The sequence below is a fragment of the Tursiops truncatus genome, chromosome 20 (genome assembly GCF_011762595.2).
Source record: "Tursiops truncatus isolate mTurTru1 chromosome 20, mTurTru1.mat.Y, whole genome shotgun sequence".
NCBI lineage: Eukaryota > Metazoa > Chordata > Mammalia > Artiodactyla > Delphinidae > Tursiops > Tursiops truncatus.
Window position 1 is genome coordinate 37,909,945 of NC_047053.1, and position 13,560 is coordinate 37,923,504.

Genomic DNA, 13,560 nt, shown 5'->3' on the forward strand with positions numbered 1-13,560 from the left:
CGGCGGCTGCGGTTGTGGCGGCTCCGAGCGGCTCCGTTTTTTTTAAAGGGAAACGCTGAGGCGCCGGGGGTGACTGTGGGGGAGGGGGACCCCGAGCCCGGAGACCCGCGGGGGAGGCGACAGACCCCCTCCCGGAGTAGGAGGGCTTTGGGCGGACCCATCCCTCCCACCCCCTCCTGAGGAGGAGGGGGGGGAAAATGGAGGCTCGGGGCGGCTGAGGCGAGCTCCGGGGCGGGGGGCCGGGGCGGGGAAGGGGGTGTGTGGGGTGGGGAGACGAGGCGGGCCCGGCCGGGCCAGGGGGGGCCGAAGCGAGCTCCGGGGATGAGCTCGGGGGCGGCTGGGTGCGAGCTCCTGCCTCTGAGGCGAAGGCGGCGGCGGCGGCAGCAGAGGCGGCGGCGAGGCCCCCATGGGCCGGCGGCGGGCCTCAGCCGCGGCCTCCACTTCTCCGCACGCCGGCGGGATGGCGCCCGGGCCCCGGAGGAGCCGCGCTAGCCAAGGCCTGCTGCCGCGCTGCTGAGGCGAGCCCGCCAAACTCCCCTCCCCCTCCTCCGTCCTCGACCCCCCGCACCTCACCCCTTCCCCACCCCCTCCTCCGTTTCGGTCCCCGGCGCTGCTCCGGACCACTATGACCATGAGATCCGCAGTGTTCAAGGCGGCCGCGGCCCCTGCCGGCGGCAACCCTGAGCAGCGACTGGACTACGAGCGAGCTGCGGCGCTGGGCGGGCCCGAGGACGAGCCCGGGGCGGCCGAAGCCCACTTCCTCCCCCGGCACCGTAAGCTCAAGGAGCCGGGGCCTCCGCTGGCCTCCTCCCAGGGCGGGAGCCCTGCGCCCTCCCCGGCCGGCTGCGGCGGCAAGGGCCGGGGCTTGTTACTCCCGGCCGGGGCGGCCCCCGGGCAGCAGGAAGAGAGCTGGGGCGGCTCGGTGCCCTTGCCCTGTCCGCCCCCGGCCACCAAACAAGCTGGCATTGGGGGGGAGCCAGCGGCAGCCGGAGCCGGCTGCAGTCCCCGACCCAAGTATCAGGCGGTGCTGCCCATTCAGACGGGCTCTCTCGTGGCGGCGGCCAAAGAGCCTACGCCCTGGGCTGGGGACAAGGGTGGGGCGGCTCCCCCAGGTGCCACCGCCTCGGACCCGGCGGGACCCCCACCACTACCTCTGCCCGGGCCGCCACCCCTCGCGCCCACCGCCGCCGCCGGAACCCTGGCGGCCAGCGAGGGCCGATGGAAGAGTACGAGGAAGAGCCCTCTCGGGGGTGGCGGCGGCTCGGGAGCCTCCAGTCAGGCCGCCTGCCTCAAACAGATCCTTCTGCTGCAATTGGACCTCATCGAACAGCAGCAGCAGCAGCTGCAGGCCAAGGAGAAGGAGATCGAGGAGCTGAAGTCAGAGAGAGACACGGTACGGGAGGGGTTAATCTGCGTTCGGGACTAGGAGCGAGTTGTGCGCATGCTCGGGGGAAGGGGGCTGTAGGAGGTTAAGGTATCCCTAGGTTAGGGGTAAGGAGGTTGGCCACCAACGTAGGAGTCTTCTTAGTTAACGGGTCCTTGGGAGCCAGGCCCACAGACACACGTTGGGTTGGAGGGAGGGGTTAAAGGGCAACCTCCCAGGGGGAGGGGGAGGGGAAGTTTCAGGTGCCAAAGGGTTAATTTAAAATGACAGCCCCAGACGTGTGGGAAAGACGTTTAGAGTGGGAAAAGACCTGATTTGTGAGGGGTTGAAAAATGAAAAGGTGGGATACATATGTGGTGGCTTTATGGAAGGGGTTAACTTAAAGAGCTTTGCGTTATAAATGTATTCTGGAGGAGAGGGCCATAGCAGCTGTTGCTCTAAGCACTGCTGTAGCATCTTTAGACAGAGTAGTAGGCCTTTTAATTGGCAGAGGGGTCGAGGTGATTCACAGTGGAACCCTATTACAGCTTTTTAAAATGATATTAAGAGAATCATCACCTTTGATTTCAGACAGTTTTTCATAGGAATCTGAGTTATAAAACATGACCTGCTAACCAGCTCCCTTGTATGAGCATGGTGTTTAGAGGCTGGAAGGTTTTTAAGGCATCAGGGGAAATTAAGCTTATTAAATGTATTAAGTAGACCAAAATTTTTTCCCCTATATTAGAATCTTAGGGTAGTAGGGAAGTCATTTATTATTTCTTTGTACTTCTGAGGAGCACGACTATATAGGGTTATTTTTACTGCAGCAGTAGTTAAGGGCACCTTATGTGTTAAAACATATTCCTCCAGATATCAGGAAAGCTGTGGTGGTGGGATATTACTGTGCTAGCATACCTTACAGCTGCCTAAAAATAAACATGGTTTCTACAATTGTTGTGTTCAGGCTGCAGCAGTCTCTCTCTCTCCCTCCCTCTCCCTCTCCCTCTCCCTCTCTCTCTCTCTTTCTCTCTCTCCCTCTCCCTCTCTCTCTCTCTCTCTCTCTCTCTCTCCCTCTCACTCGCTCTCTCTCTCTCTCTCTCTCTCCCTCTCTCCCTCTCACTCCCTCTCTCCCTCTCTCCCTCTCTCCCTCTCTCCCTCTCTCCCTCCCTCTCCCTCTCTGGCGTTGTGTGCGCCAAGGGCTGAGCAGGAGAGCAGAGGGCTGTTCATTTTGTTTGCTTTCCAAATGAATCTCTCCAGGCAGCGACTGTTTTATTGGAGAATGCATTCTGCAAGGTGGAATGGGAGCTGGGGCCGGTCTCATTAAAATATCTCATGGTGTTGATTTGTGGAAGTTACTCAACATGGAGGTGGCACTGCTCAGCTACTGTACTGCAGTCTAGGGGTGTGATGGTACTGTAATTACAACACATCGTGTCCTTATTTGGGGGGGGGAGGCGGGAAGAGAACGACCAGTGAAGGAGAAGAAATCAAGGAAATGTCACCCATAAACCGTGTTTAAGTAATGTTAAGGCTGTGAATCAAAACAGAAGATGAAATGAGAATGTGGCTGACAGGGGGGCTCTCTGCTGATTGTGGAGGTTTCTGTTCAGTACCTGAGGTAATGGCCCCTTTGCAGACTTTCCTAGGCAGGAAAAGCGGGGTGAGTTAAGGATAGAGTGTCAGTCTGAACTTGGCATTCATTGCCTCTGTTGTGTATTGCAGTCTTAGCGATGCTTAAGCTTGTTTCTCTTATTCCAGTTGTTGTTTGGCCTCTCATGAAATCTGTGCAGCTAAGTGGATGTAATGAAGTCAACATTAATATCACAGTCTAACCCAAATAAAATTCTTATTATAGGGTGTAAGTAGCACATTTGGCATCTTTTCTCAGAACATTTTAATGTGAACTTTTCAATGATAATAGACTTCCATTTTCTGTTTGATTATGTGGTCCTCCCTTTAACTAGAATTAAAAGACTTTGTTTTCAATATTCAGACAAATAGGTATAATTTTTTTGTTATCTCAAATGCAAAGCAATATGTATATTTGATGATTGATGGGATTTATGGGTACTGGTTCTTTTATAATTCTTCCAAATTGAGTGTTCATTATTTAGGTGGCACTTCCCCACCCCCACCCCACCCGCCTTCAAATAACACTGCAATCCCTAGTGGCACTGTGATTGTGTGAGCTTTTAATTCCTTCTCAATGTACTGTCTGGACTTTGTCCTTGTGTATAGTGTTTTGGAGTGGAAGTAGAGAGGATAGGGTTTGGAGAACCTTAGGGCCTCCTAAAAGAACATTAAGGTTAATTCTGGAAACTCCCAAACTGACTTGGAGCCACATGGTTAGCAGTAGCAGAGACCATGCCATTTAAAAGGCATGTTGTGGCCCCTCCCAGTGAAGAGGATTTTCTTTCAGAAGAATGAAGTACAAATTCCCCCATGCCCCTCCCCAACTAGTTTAGCCCCTAAAATCAAGCAGTGTACCTTGTCTTCTCTATTGTGTTTAAGAAAATCTATTCAGATTAATGTCTGCCTGTTAAAAATAAGTTGAATTGCTATGGTTCATGGAAAGAGGCAGAAGACCATACTGATTCGCAAATAGGGCTAAGCACCTGTGTTTAATTTTTTTGTTTTTTAAGTCTGCATTTTGCCATTCTCTCTTTTAGCTCCTTGCTCGGATTGAACGTATGGAAAGGCGGATGCAGCTGGTAAAGAAGGATAACGAGAAGGAAAGGCACAAGCTGTTTCAGGGCTATGAAACTGAAGAGAGAGAGGAAACGGAGATATCCGAGAAAATTAAACTGGAGTGCCAGCCGGAGCTTTCCGAGACATCCCAGACTCTGCCTCCCAAGCCTTTCTCCTGTGGGCGGAGTGGAAAGGGACACAAAAGGTGTGCTGATAACTTTGTTACACTGTCTGGACATGAGGTCACCTGTTTCCAGTGACTGAGAGTAAGGGATTAGGACTTATGAATTTGTTTTAATAGAACTATATCTTGAATCATGAGGTCTTCTGTGCTGAGAAACTGTCTTGAAACATTCTTGCGCAGACTATGTACGTCTGTTAGGAACATTTTGGTCACTGTAGTAACTACAGAATGCAGAGTACATCATAAAGAGAATGGGCAACAAATGTGACAGCTGAGTTTCTTAAAGAAAACTATAGCCCTTCACTTCAAGTTAGGAAGTGTTAAATTCCTTCATTGCATCAGGCACTGGTAGACATTAAAATGTAAGCTCTAAGTGTCCTTGGACTCGAAGAGATTAGTCTAGCTATAAGGATGGCATAAGTTTTGAAAACTCAGAATTCAACTGCAATAAAATATGCAGATAGACAACAGTGATACAAACTATTCAGAGATTAAAGATTATTGTGCGTTAAAATAGTGAAACTTTAAGGAGGAGATGGATCTTGAAAAAGAAGTATAGAATTTAGATTGGTAAAAAGGAGAGGAGATGGCATCCTAGAAGTGTGTGTGTGTGTGTGTGTGTGTGTGTGTGTGTGTGTGTGTGTGTGTAGACTGGTGGGAGAAAGAGAGCCAGAAGATAGCAAGAAAAAAGAAACAGAGATTGTAATTAACATGGTGTAGGTTTGGAGGGGTAGAATAAGAGACTGGTCTCTGGCTGACAGGAATGAAACAGGCCACAAAGTAGAGGCCTCTAATGTTAGCTAAAGGGTCTTTTTTTTTTTTTTTTTTTTTTTTTTTTTTTGCGGTACGCCGGCCTCTCACTGTTGTGGCCTCTCCCGTTGCGGAGCACAGGCTCCGGACGCGCAAGCTCAGTGGCCATGGCTCACGGGCCCAGCCGCTTCGCGGCATGTGGGATCTTCCTGGACCGGGGCACGAACCCGTGTCCCCTGCATCAGCAGGCAGACTCTCAACCACTGCGCCACCAGGGAAGCCCCAGCTAAAGGATCTTGAATAAAATAGGGACCTTTTTAGATTTAGTAGGCAGTAGGATACTAGTAGAGGTTCTTAAGCATGGAAACTCACTTGTTCAACAAACATTTACTAAGGGCCTATTATATATACTGTTAAGCATGAAGCTGTTCCTGCTAATGACAGCCAAATGAACGCAGATATTTAGATACTTGAATACTGGTTATTTTGAAGCAAGCTAGTTCTCTTGCCCCAAAATGTAATCAAATTAGATTTTATTCAAGAGTCAATAAATTCTATAATGTTTTCTTCCCTATCTAATAGGAAATCCCCATTTGGAAGTACAGAAAGAAAGATTCCTGTTAAAAAGCTGGCTCCTGAATTTTCAAAAGTCAAAACAAAAACTCCTAAGCACTCTCCTGTTAAAGAGGAACCCTGTGGTTCCTTATCTGAAACTGTTTGTAAACGTGAATTGAGGAGCCAGGAAACTCCAGAAAAGCCCCGGTCTTCAGTGGACACCCCGCCAAGACTCTCGACTCCCCAGAAGGGACCCAGCACCCATCCCAAGGAGAAAGCCTTCTCAAGTGAGATAGAAGATTTGCCGTACCTTTCCACCACAGAAATGTATTTGTGTCGTTGGCACCAGCCTCCCCCATCACCGTTACCATTACGGGAATCCTCTCCAAAGAAGGAGGAGACTGTAGCAAGTAAGGCATAGAGAACACTTGCTCTTATACCCTAGTGGTGGCGGTCAAGCTAACAAGTGTGAAAATGCCTTTGGCATTTTTAAAAAAGTGCAATCAATAAAGCAGAGTTCTGTCAAGAATGAGTAAGTTAACAGCCAGAGACAGACACTGTGCAGGCATTGCAAATAGATGGAATTACAGCAAAATGTGCTCAATGTATTTGCCTGCTTACAACACTGGGAGATGTGTTTGCCAGTAAGTTGCTCATCACAAGAGCACCAGACTTGGGGGTGTAATCTCCGGCAACTTGCATGCCCTCTGAAAGAAGGGTTTTCTGTGCTGTGAAATGCATAGAACTTATACTTTGCCATGCACGACTGTTCCTGCAATTGATATTGTGTGAAACCTGGGAGGGTGGTCTTTGGGTGTTCTCAGGGGCCAATGGTAATTTTTGGGTTGGGGAGCCAGTTTGGGGTGGGGAATTTCACCTGGGCCTCCGCTCTTTAACTATATAAACATTTATCTGTATCTCTATGTCCCGGTCTGGGGGGCAGGAGGAATCTGCCAAAGACCAACAGTCTTACTTTATCTTACGATACTTCACAAAGGTTCTAAATGTGAAGAGTTTACTTGGATTGCAGTAGCCCATTGGTTGTTCATATATTTAAATAAAATGGTCTACAAACTATTTTTCAAACAATAAGGACTATCTTGGGATATCTGAGCTGCTTGGGATGGGTGTGGGGTATGGGACCTTGGTCTTCATTCCCTTTTTTTTCTTCATGGCTTCCACACAGAGATGCTCCCCTATCTCCTACATCAACCAGTAACTGGAATGTGCCTTCAATCGTGTAATGTTAGTCTGTGACAGTCACAGCGGGTGCTCCGGGGTGACGGTGGGGAAGCCTTGGATAGAGTCACAGCCCTGAGTTTCTGATGCTGTGTCTTGCCCTAGTAGGGATGGGGATGGGAATCCATTCCAGTAAGACAAGAGCATTCTCCAGGCTTTGTTTGGCTGTTCTGGTGACAAAATTAAGTGGGGAAGATAGATTACTCTTCTTAATTATCTAAAATTCATTAGGCCTTACACTTGAGTACATGCGATAGACCAGGACCCTGATCTAGGCTCAGGTTTTTTGTTGGTTCAGTTAGTTGAACAGGTTCATCCTTAATGGTTAACCTTCTTGCTGCCATGGCAATGCTGTGTAACAAGAGAAACCGTGAAGCAATTTCCCATCCAGGATTGGGAAATGGCTTAGTCCGGAGCTGTTCTGTGTGACTGGCTATTTTTGAAAACCCTTTCTGCCCTAGTACAGAAAATTCCAAACACGTCTAATATTGTGGGCCTAGCAGTACAGAAAGAGTCTGATTGGGGGGAATCCTAGTCCTTTGAGGACCCTGAGTTGTGAATAAACGTGTGAATCCTTATTCTTGACGCCCCTATCTCAAGAGGAAGTCTCAATGGCTTGTTCTAAGGAAGCCAAAGTCTTTGTGCATGTTGTTCAGGCTGGACCAGCAAGGTAGTTTGTTTGGAGGGAGGAGGGAGCTGTTTAAGAAGACTACATATGTAAGTTTTGAGAACACTGATCTTTTATTTGAAAAATAGGGTCAACTTTTACTCACCTGCCATGTTCTGAGTTTAAGGTTTGATATCCTTGGCCATCAACTGTTGCAGGGAAACCACCCTAAATAATGAAGAAAAGAAGTCGTCTCAGTGTAAAAAAAAAAGTGGTGGGCTTATTTTCTTTTCTTTTGTCTGTTGTTCCCTCTTCCCCTCCCCCAGAGAGAAATTCTCAAAAGAACAACTCAAAAAACCAAAATGGCTTCCTAGTGAGAACTTCAGTGATGATCCTTTCCTCCATTTTGGGTATGGGCTTTTTTTCTTTTTACACTGAGGTGATTCTTCTTTCCTGCATTATTTAGGGTGTCTGATGCCATCAAGTGTTGCAGGAGAAACTTCAGTCTTGGCTGGTGAGTAGAATAGGAACTGTGCTGGCTGGGTCTGGGGTGGGGGTGGTGGGATGGTGGATGGTTGGGAGCTGCATTCCCCATCAGTTGGATGGGGGAGAGTGAGATTCCTTGGTGTATGATTACACTATAGACTTCAAAATGACTACAAATTTCAGTTGTTTTTCAGGAACTGCAATAGCATCCATTATGTGAATTGTCAGGTATTGGTTTAGGGTTTTTTGTGATCCTGTGTTTGGCAGACTGCAATGGCATTTTAGGTTCTTTTAATACCGTAGCAAGGACACTGAATATGGCTTCAGGTGAGGCCATAGAATGGATTCCTATCACTTGGTAACTTCGTCTTATCTGGGAGAGATCTCTTGTCCTAGTGAATAGTAGGTTGTGTGACCTTGGATTTAAGGGTGGTTCCACCCCTCCTCCCTTTCTTTCTCTCTTTCTTTTTTCTTTCCAGTTCCTTCTTGGAGGGACCACTCAGTAGAGCCTCTAAGGGACCCAAATCCTTCAGACCTTTTGGAGGTAGGTACCTAAGACCTGTCAGTAGAAGGGAGTGAGAGAGAGAAATGGGGCTGTTACTTGAATATGTCATTGTAACTGTATGGATGGGTTAAATAGAACTTTGAAGCAAGAAGGTAACTTGAGAGATTATCTAGTCCAACTCCTTTGTTGTATAGATGAGAAAACTGAGGTCCAGAGTGGCTAAGTGATTTATTAAAAAATAAATAACTAGGGAATGTTCAAAACAAAGCTAGATTCCATGCTATGTAGAAAAGTTAGCGTGTACCACTCAGCAACAGAATTATATATTCCAACCTCATTTGACTCTTATAAGTTTGATACTTACTTTAAACTCAGACTCTTATAAAGTATAGAGGTAGGGAGGGTTTGTGGCAGTCTCAAGGGTTGTTTCAGTTTGATGTGACTTTCACCTTGGAAAATTATAGAAATGACTTTGGAATATGGAGATTCTACAGGGTAGGGGTGGGGAAAGGAGTATGTGTTTTGTTGATTTTGTTACCAGGAGGTTCCTATGATATCCATAGAACTCACAGACTCAGGTGGGACCTGAAGGTGAAAGATTTTACATTCCTGGAAGCTGGAAATGAGTATACATGTGTCACACGGTGATAAGTAGCTTATCAGCTGCTATTCTTTACACAGAACCTGGATGACAGTGTGTTTTCGAAGCGGCATGCAAAACTGGAGCTGGATGAGAAGAGAAGGAAAAGGTGAGGCTGGAGATGTCCATTCTGGGGACAACTGAGCCCTATAGGACCCTAACCTCTCTTATCTATGCTGAGGGGAGCCCTGGAGCTCTTAATACTTTTCAATTACTCAATTGGTTGAGTATCAGAGTGTGAAGTGGTTGTTGTTATACACGTTTGGCCTCTTTTTCTTCTGGGGAACACCAACACATGATCTAGACTGCCAGACCTATACAGCTCTTCCCTAACCAAGCAGGCGGTTCTCTTTACCCCCGTACCCCTCCCCACCCCCCATCCCCCATCTAGAAGACTCAGCAGAGATCTCCCTAGCATCTGGATTGTGTGAGTTGCCTTTATAGAGCTGGTTTTCAGTAATGTTGGGTTTGTTTGTTTTGTTTGTCTGGTTTGTTTTTCCCAGATGGGATATTCAGAGGATCAGGGAACAAAGAATTTTACAGCGACTGCAGCTCAGAATGTATAAAAAGAAAGGAATTCAGGAATCTGAGCCCGAGGTTACCTCATTTTTCCCTGAGCCAGATGATGGTAAGTTTTGTTTATCTAAAAGAGTACAGGGCTCCAGGATACAACTTGCTCTGAATGAATGCAGTATTTTGGAACAGGTATAGTTGCTAGACATTTTCCATCTGTGTCACTAACAAGGTCCCGTTTGGCTTTCTTCCGTAGTTGAAAGTTTGATGATTACCCCCTTCTTGCCTGTTGTAGCATTTGGACGACCATTACCAAAACTAACTCCACAGTAAGTATAAAGTTTTTTTCCCCTCCTCTCTCAGGTAGTCTGTGCTTCACCTCCCTTCCAGACTTCATGAAAGCCTAGATATAAGGTGGAATAGCTGGCTTAGGGATAGCCATGGCTCTTTGACAGAAGTGAGGCTGCCTGGGCCACTAGTTTTTGCAGTGATAAGATTCCCAAGCCAGGAATTAGGAGGATTGCTTTTTGAATTAGAAATAGATTATTCAATCACTTTAATAGCACACCATTGCTCTGGCTTTGAGGCAGGAAAGACAATCTAAACCTGGGACTTGGGAGTCAGGGCTAGGAGTGGTAAAGGGCATAGTGTCTTTTTCTGAGTTAGTCTCATGTCCATACTGAGTTTCTTCTAGTCTTGCAGGTTGATTTCTGTATCCTTTTTTGCCAGGAATTTTGAGCTGCCCTGGTTGGATGAGCGTAGCCGATGCAGGTTGGAGATCCAGAAGAAGCAAACACCTCATCGGACATGTAGGAAATAGCTGTGCTGGCAAGAACCTTCTGTCTTCAGATAGTTGTAGCATGCCATTCCCAGAGAGTGGCAGAGACCTGTATATGTGACCGATGTCCTCATGTATGTTATCATTCGCTGGTAATGCCCTTCCATACTCCCCTGATCTTGGTTTTGTTTTCATCACTCTGATTTCACAAATACTCTTTCACTGGGCTAATTGTGAATTATGGAGGGTGATTGGGATTTCTTTTCCCCTTTTGGGGAAATGAACTCTCAAGCTAAATCTATAGGATGGCAGATTTGGAAGCTTCAGGGGTCTGCTTCTCTACATTTGCCTATGTTAAAAGGGTGAAAGGGCTCTCTTCATTAGACTTTTGGAAGATGAAGCAACCCCTGCCTTTAGAGCTGTGCCTGCATGGCACTCTTCTTGCCCTGGTATACCCTTCCTTATAGTGTGAGCATAGTGGTTTTTACCCTAAAACAAAACAAAACAAAAAACCTCACCATGAGCTTAAGGACCAGATGAGGAATAACAAGTGACGTGATAAAGCAAGTCATCTTCACAGGGTAGAAAAGAGGTTGGAGTTGGTAGATAAATATCTGAAAAGACAGTTCTCTTAAAACTATCCTGTGATATAGCCATGTGGGAAGGGATGTTTGGCTGTGATTATTTTCTTAGTTAATGGGTAACTGAATTTCTTCCCCCACCCCTCAAAGAATAAAATCTTCTGAAAAGAGAATGAGGATGGTAAGTTTGGGACCAGTCATGGCTCTAAACAAAAGCCGTTGGTGTTTGGGGATGGCATGCCAGATCCTGTATAGATGTCTTTGTGTCACATCACTTCTCCAGTATTCCTTAGTTGGGTTTTATCCTTTTAGCTGAGCTCTTGGTGGTGGGATAGAGATTTAGGGAGGGTGGGGGTGTGTGTGGAAATATGTGCTTCCTTTGGCTGGCAAATGTCTACATCTTGAAACAAACAGATGTACCTAATGAGCTTCTCCGTTCATTTTGTAAAAATAGATTTGTATGTGTACCATCTTAGTTCCCCCCTCCCACCCACCTCCCACCCCACCCCCATTTTGTTAAAAGAATTTCAGGACAGCACTCCAGGCCACTTTGGTCTCAGTGTAAGATCCCTGTAACTATCTGGAAGGAAAATAGAGCCAAGACCTCTGGTCTTAAATATATAGGAATTGCCTTTCTTTAGTCTTCAGGACTATTGTATGAAAACAAGTAGGGGTCTAATCTCCTAGAAGGTAGGGGCTTTTATCCTTGAAGAGAATATGTCCCCAGATTATTAGCACTTTTAGAGGAGAAGCCAAGGTATGTAGGATGTGTGGCCGGCCCATCAGTGGAGCATGAGAGAATGGGATACCATTGTGGGAAGGGAAGAAAAAAGTTCCTCAGGGGCCTCCCACTGCTAAAGCTTTTTGTGAGATGTTGATCTGTGCTCCCTGAGTTTGACTTTTAAAGGAATTACTCTGGCAGCACATGTAGTATTCTTGGATGATCTTGCTGCTCTTATTTCTCCTTTGTGTGTGTGTGTGTGTGTGTGTGGCTATGGGTTTTCATTTGTAACTCCATCTGCTTAGGAGAGTGGGCTCTCCACAAGGGAACCTGCTGTGAACTTCATTGCAGCAAGAATGTAGAGAGAAATAGGACTTATTCCACTAGGGGCTCTCATCTCACACCTTAAGGAGAGGAAGGAGATTTCTAGAAAAACTGGGCCAGATTTTCTTTGTTCTCCATCATTTTAATATGGCAAGCTGTTTGGCTTTCCTACTCTGACCTATGTTATGTTCCTTTATAATGTGCCCAAGAAGAAAAAGACCAGTCAGTGTCTCTTTTATTCCTTGATTTCTCTCAGTTTCTTCTTGATTTTCAGCATTTGTCAGACTCCTAATTTGGGTATGCATTAGCAAACTTAGCCTTTATGTTTGTGCCTATCCAGCAGACTCCCCAGATTTTGAACTTGAGTTAGACTAAGAGGAATCCATGGGTGCTATCTGGCCAGTCTTAAGTGGATTCTATTTCCTTGGTTCTCCCTCTACCTAGGACCTCTTATTTTATTGTCCCCTCTTCTAGATCAATTCTCCTTTGATTTGGATATGTTGAAGTTTTGTTGAGAAGGAGGTTGGAGAGTAGATTAGCAAAGTTCCAAGAGCAAAATTACAGTGTGTTGAAGTGTGGGGGGAAAATTAGTCTTATTTTTTCCCTACATGGGATACAACACTGAAATTCAATCTTCAACTGAAGGACCTGCAGTTCTCCTAAAACACAGTTCTTTGTTTCTTTCCTTAACAAAGTTTAAGCTAGTGTTAATAAATTAAAAAGAGAAATTGCTTGTCTGTCCACTTCAGCTTTGTTTTATGCCCGTTTCATATTGTTGTCTGTGTTGTAATTCATACTTTTGATACCATTTCTGATGTGTAAAATTGGTTGTCTTGTAAATATCTTATAAAGAGTTCAATTGTAAATAAACTATTGTGGCTGTTAATTTTGAACTTCTGCTTCAATTTATTAGATTTATTGGGAAGCATTAAACAATTCTGCTTGTATATTTTAAAAGACTAGAAAAAGAAATCCATTTTCACAAAATAGAAAAACACTATTTTCCCTTTTATATGAGATATTAACTTCCATTTGTGTATGAACACAATGTATGTTTCATCCCTCTTTGTCCTGTGTTCTTACTTACACATAATTGGCAACTTTAAAAACAAGAGATGATAGGATACTTGGTGCCTGGTGTCTAAATTAGTAAAACCTCAGTTGGAAAGACCTTAGAGGTCATCTAGTCTGACTCCAATACATGATTTCCCTTTGACAACATTCCAGACAAATGAAGTCCAGCTTCTCCTTTAACACTTTGTTTTCTCTTATACGTTTTTTTCTAAATGTTAGAAAATTCTTCCTCGTTGACAAAATCTAACTTCTTGTAACTCGAGCCCACTGGTTCTTGCTTTGCCTTCTAGGGTGATGAAAAAATATCAATTCCTCCTTTCCTCATAGTCCCTCAAATAGTTAAAGTTTGCTGTGGCAATCCCAATCTTCATGGTTAACATTCAGAGATTTTACAATTGTTCCTCAAAAGAAAGGATCTTGAATGTTTCAGTTCTCTGGATGATTTGCTCATGTCCATTTAAAAATTGAATCCAGGGGCTTCCCTGGTGGTGCAGTGGTTAAGAATCCGCCTGCCAACGCAGGGGACTTGGGTTTGAGCCCTGGTCCGGG

General features: G+C 45.7%; 1 protein-coding gene across 2 annotated transcripts; it reads left to right on the forward strand.

Moving 5' to 3' along the window:
- The first annotated feature begins 323 nt into the window (after positions 1–323).
- Positions 324–12,830, forward strand: MSL1 (MSL complex subunit 1). 2 transcript variants are annotated; one of them, XM_019939353.3, is made up of 9 exons: positions 324–1,393; positions 4,036–4,259; positions 5,571–5,953; positions 7,856–7,903; positions 8,355–8,419; positions 9,062–9,129; positions 9,524–9,648; positions 9,790–9,862; positions 10,263–12,830. In XM_019939353.3, the coding sequence occupies exons 1-9, from the start codon at positions 626–628 to the stop codon at positions 10,351–10,353; spliced, it is 1,845 nt and encodes a 614-aa protein (XP_019794912.1). In that variant the 5' UTR covers positions 324–625; the 3' UTR covers positions 10,354–12,830. The 2 variants fall into 2 exon arrangements, with proteins under 2 accessions (XP_019794912.1, XP_019794913.1); XM_019939354.3 differs by lacking the exon at positions 7,856–7,903.
- Positions 12,831–13,560: the final 730 nt, after the last annotated feature.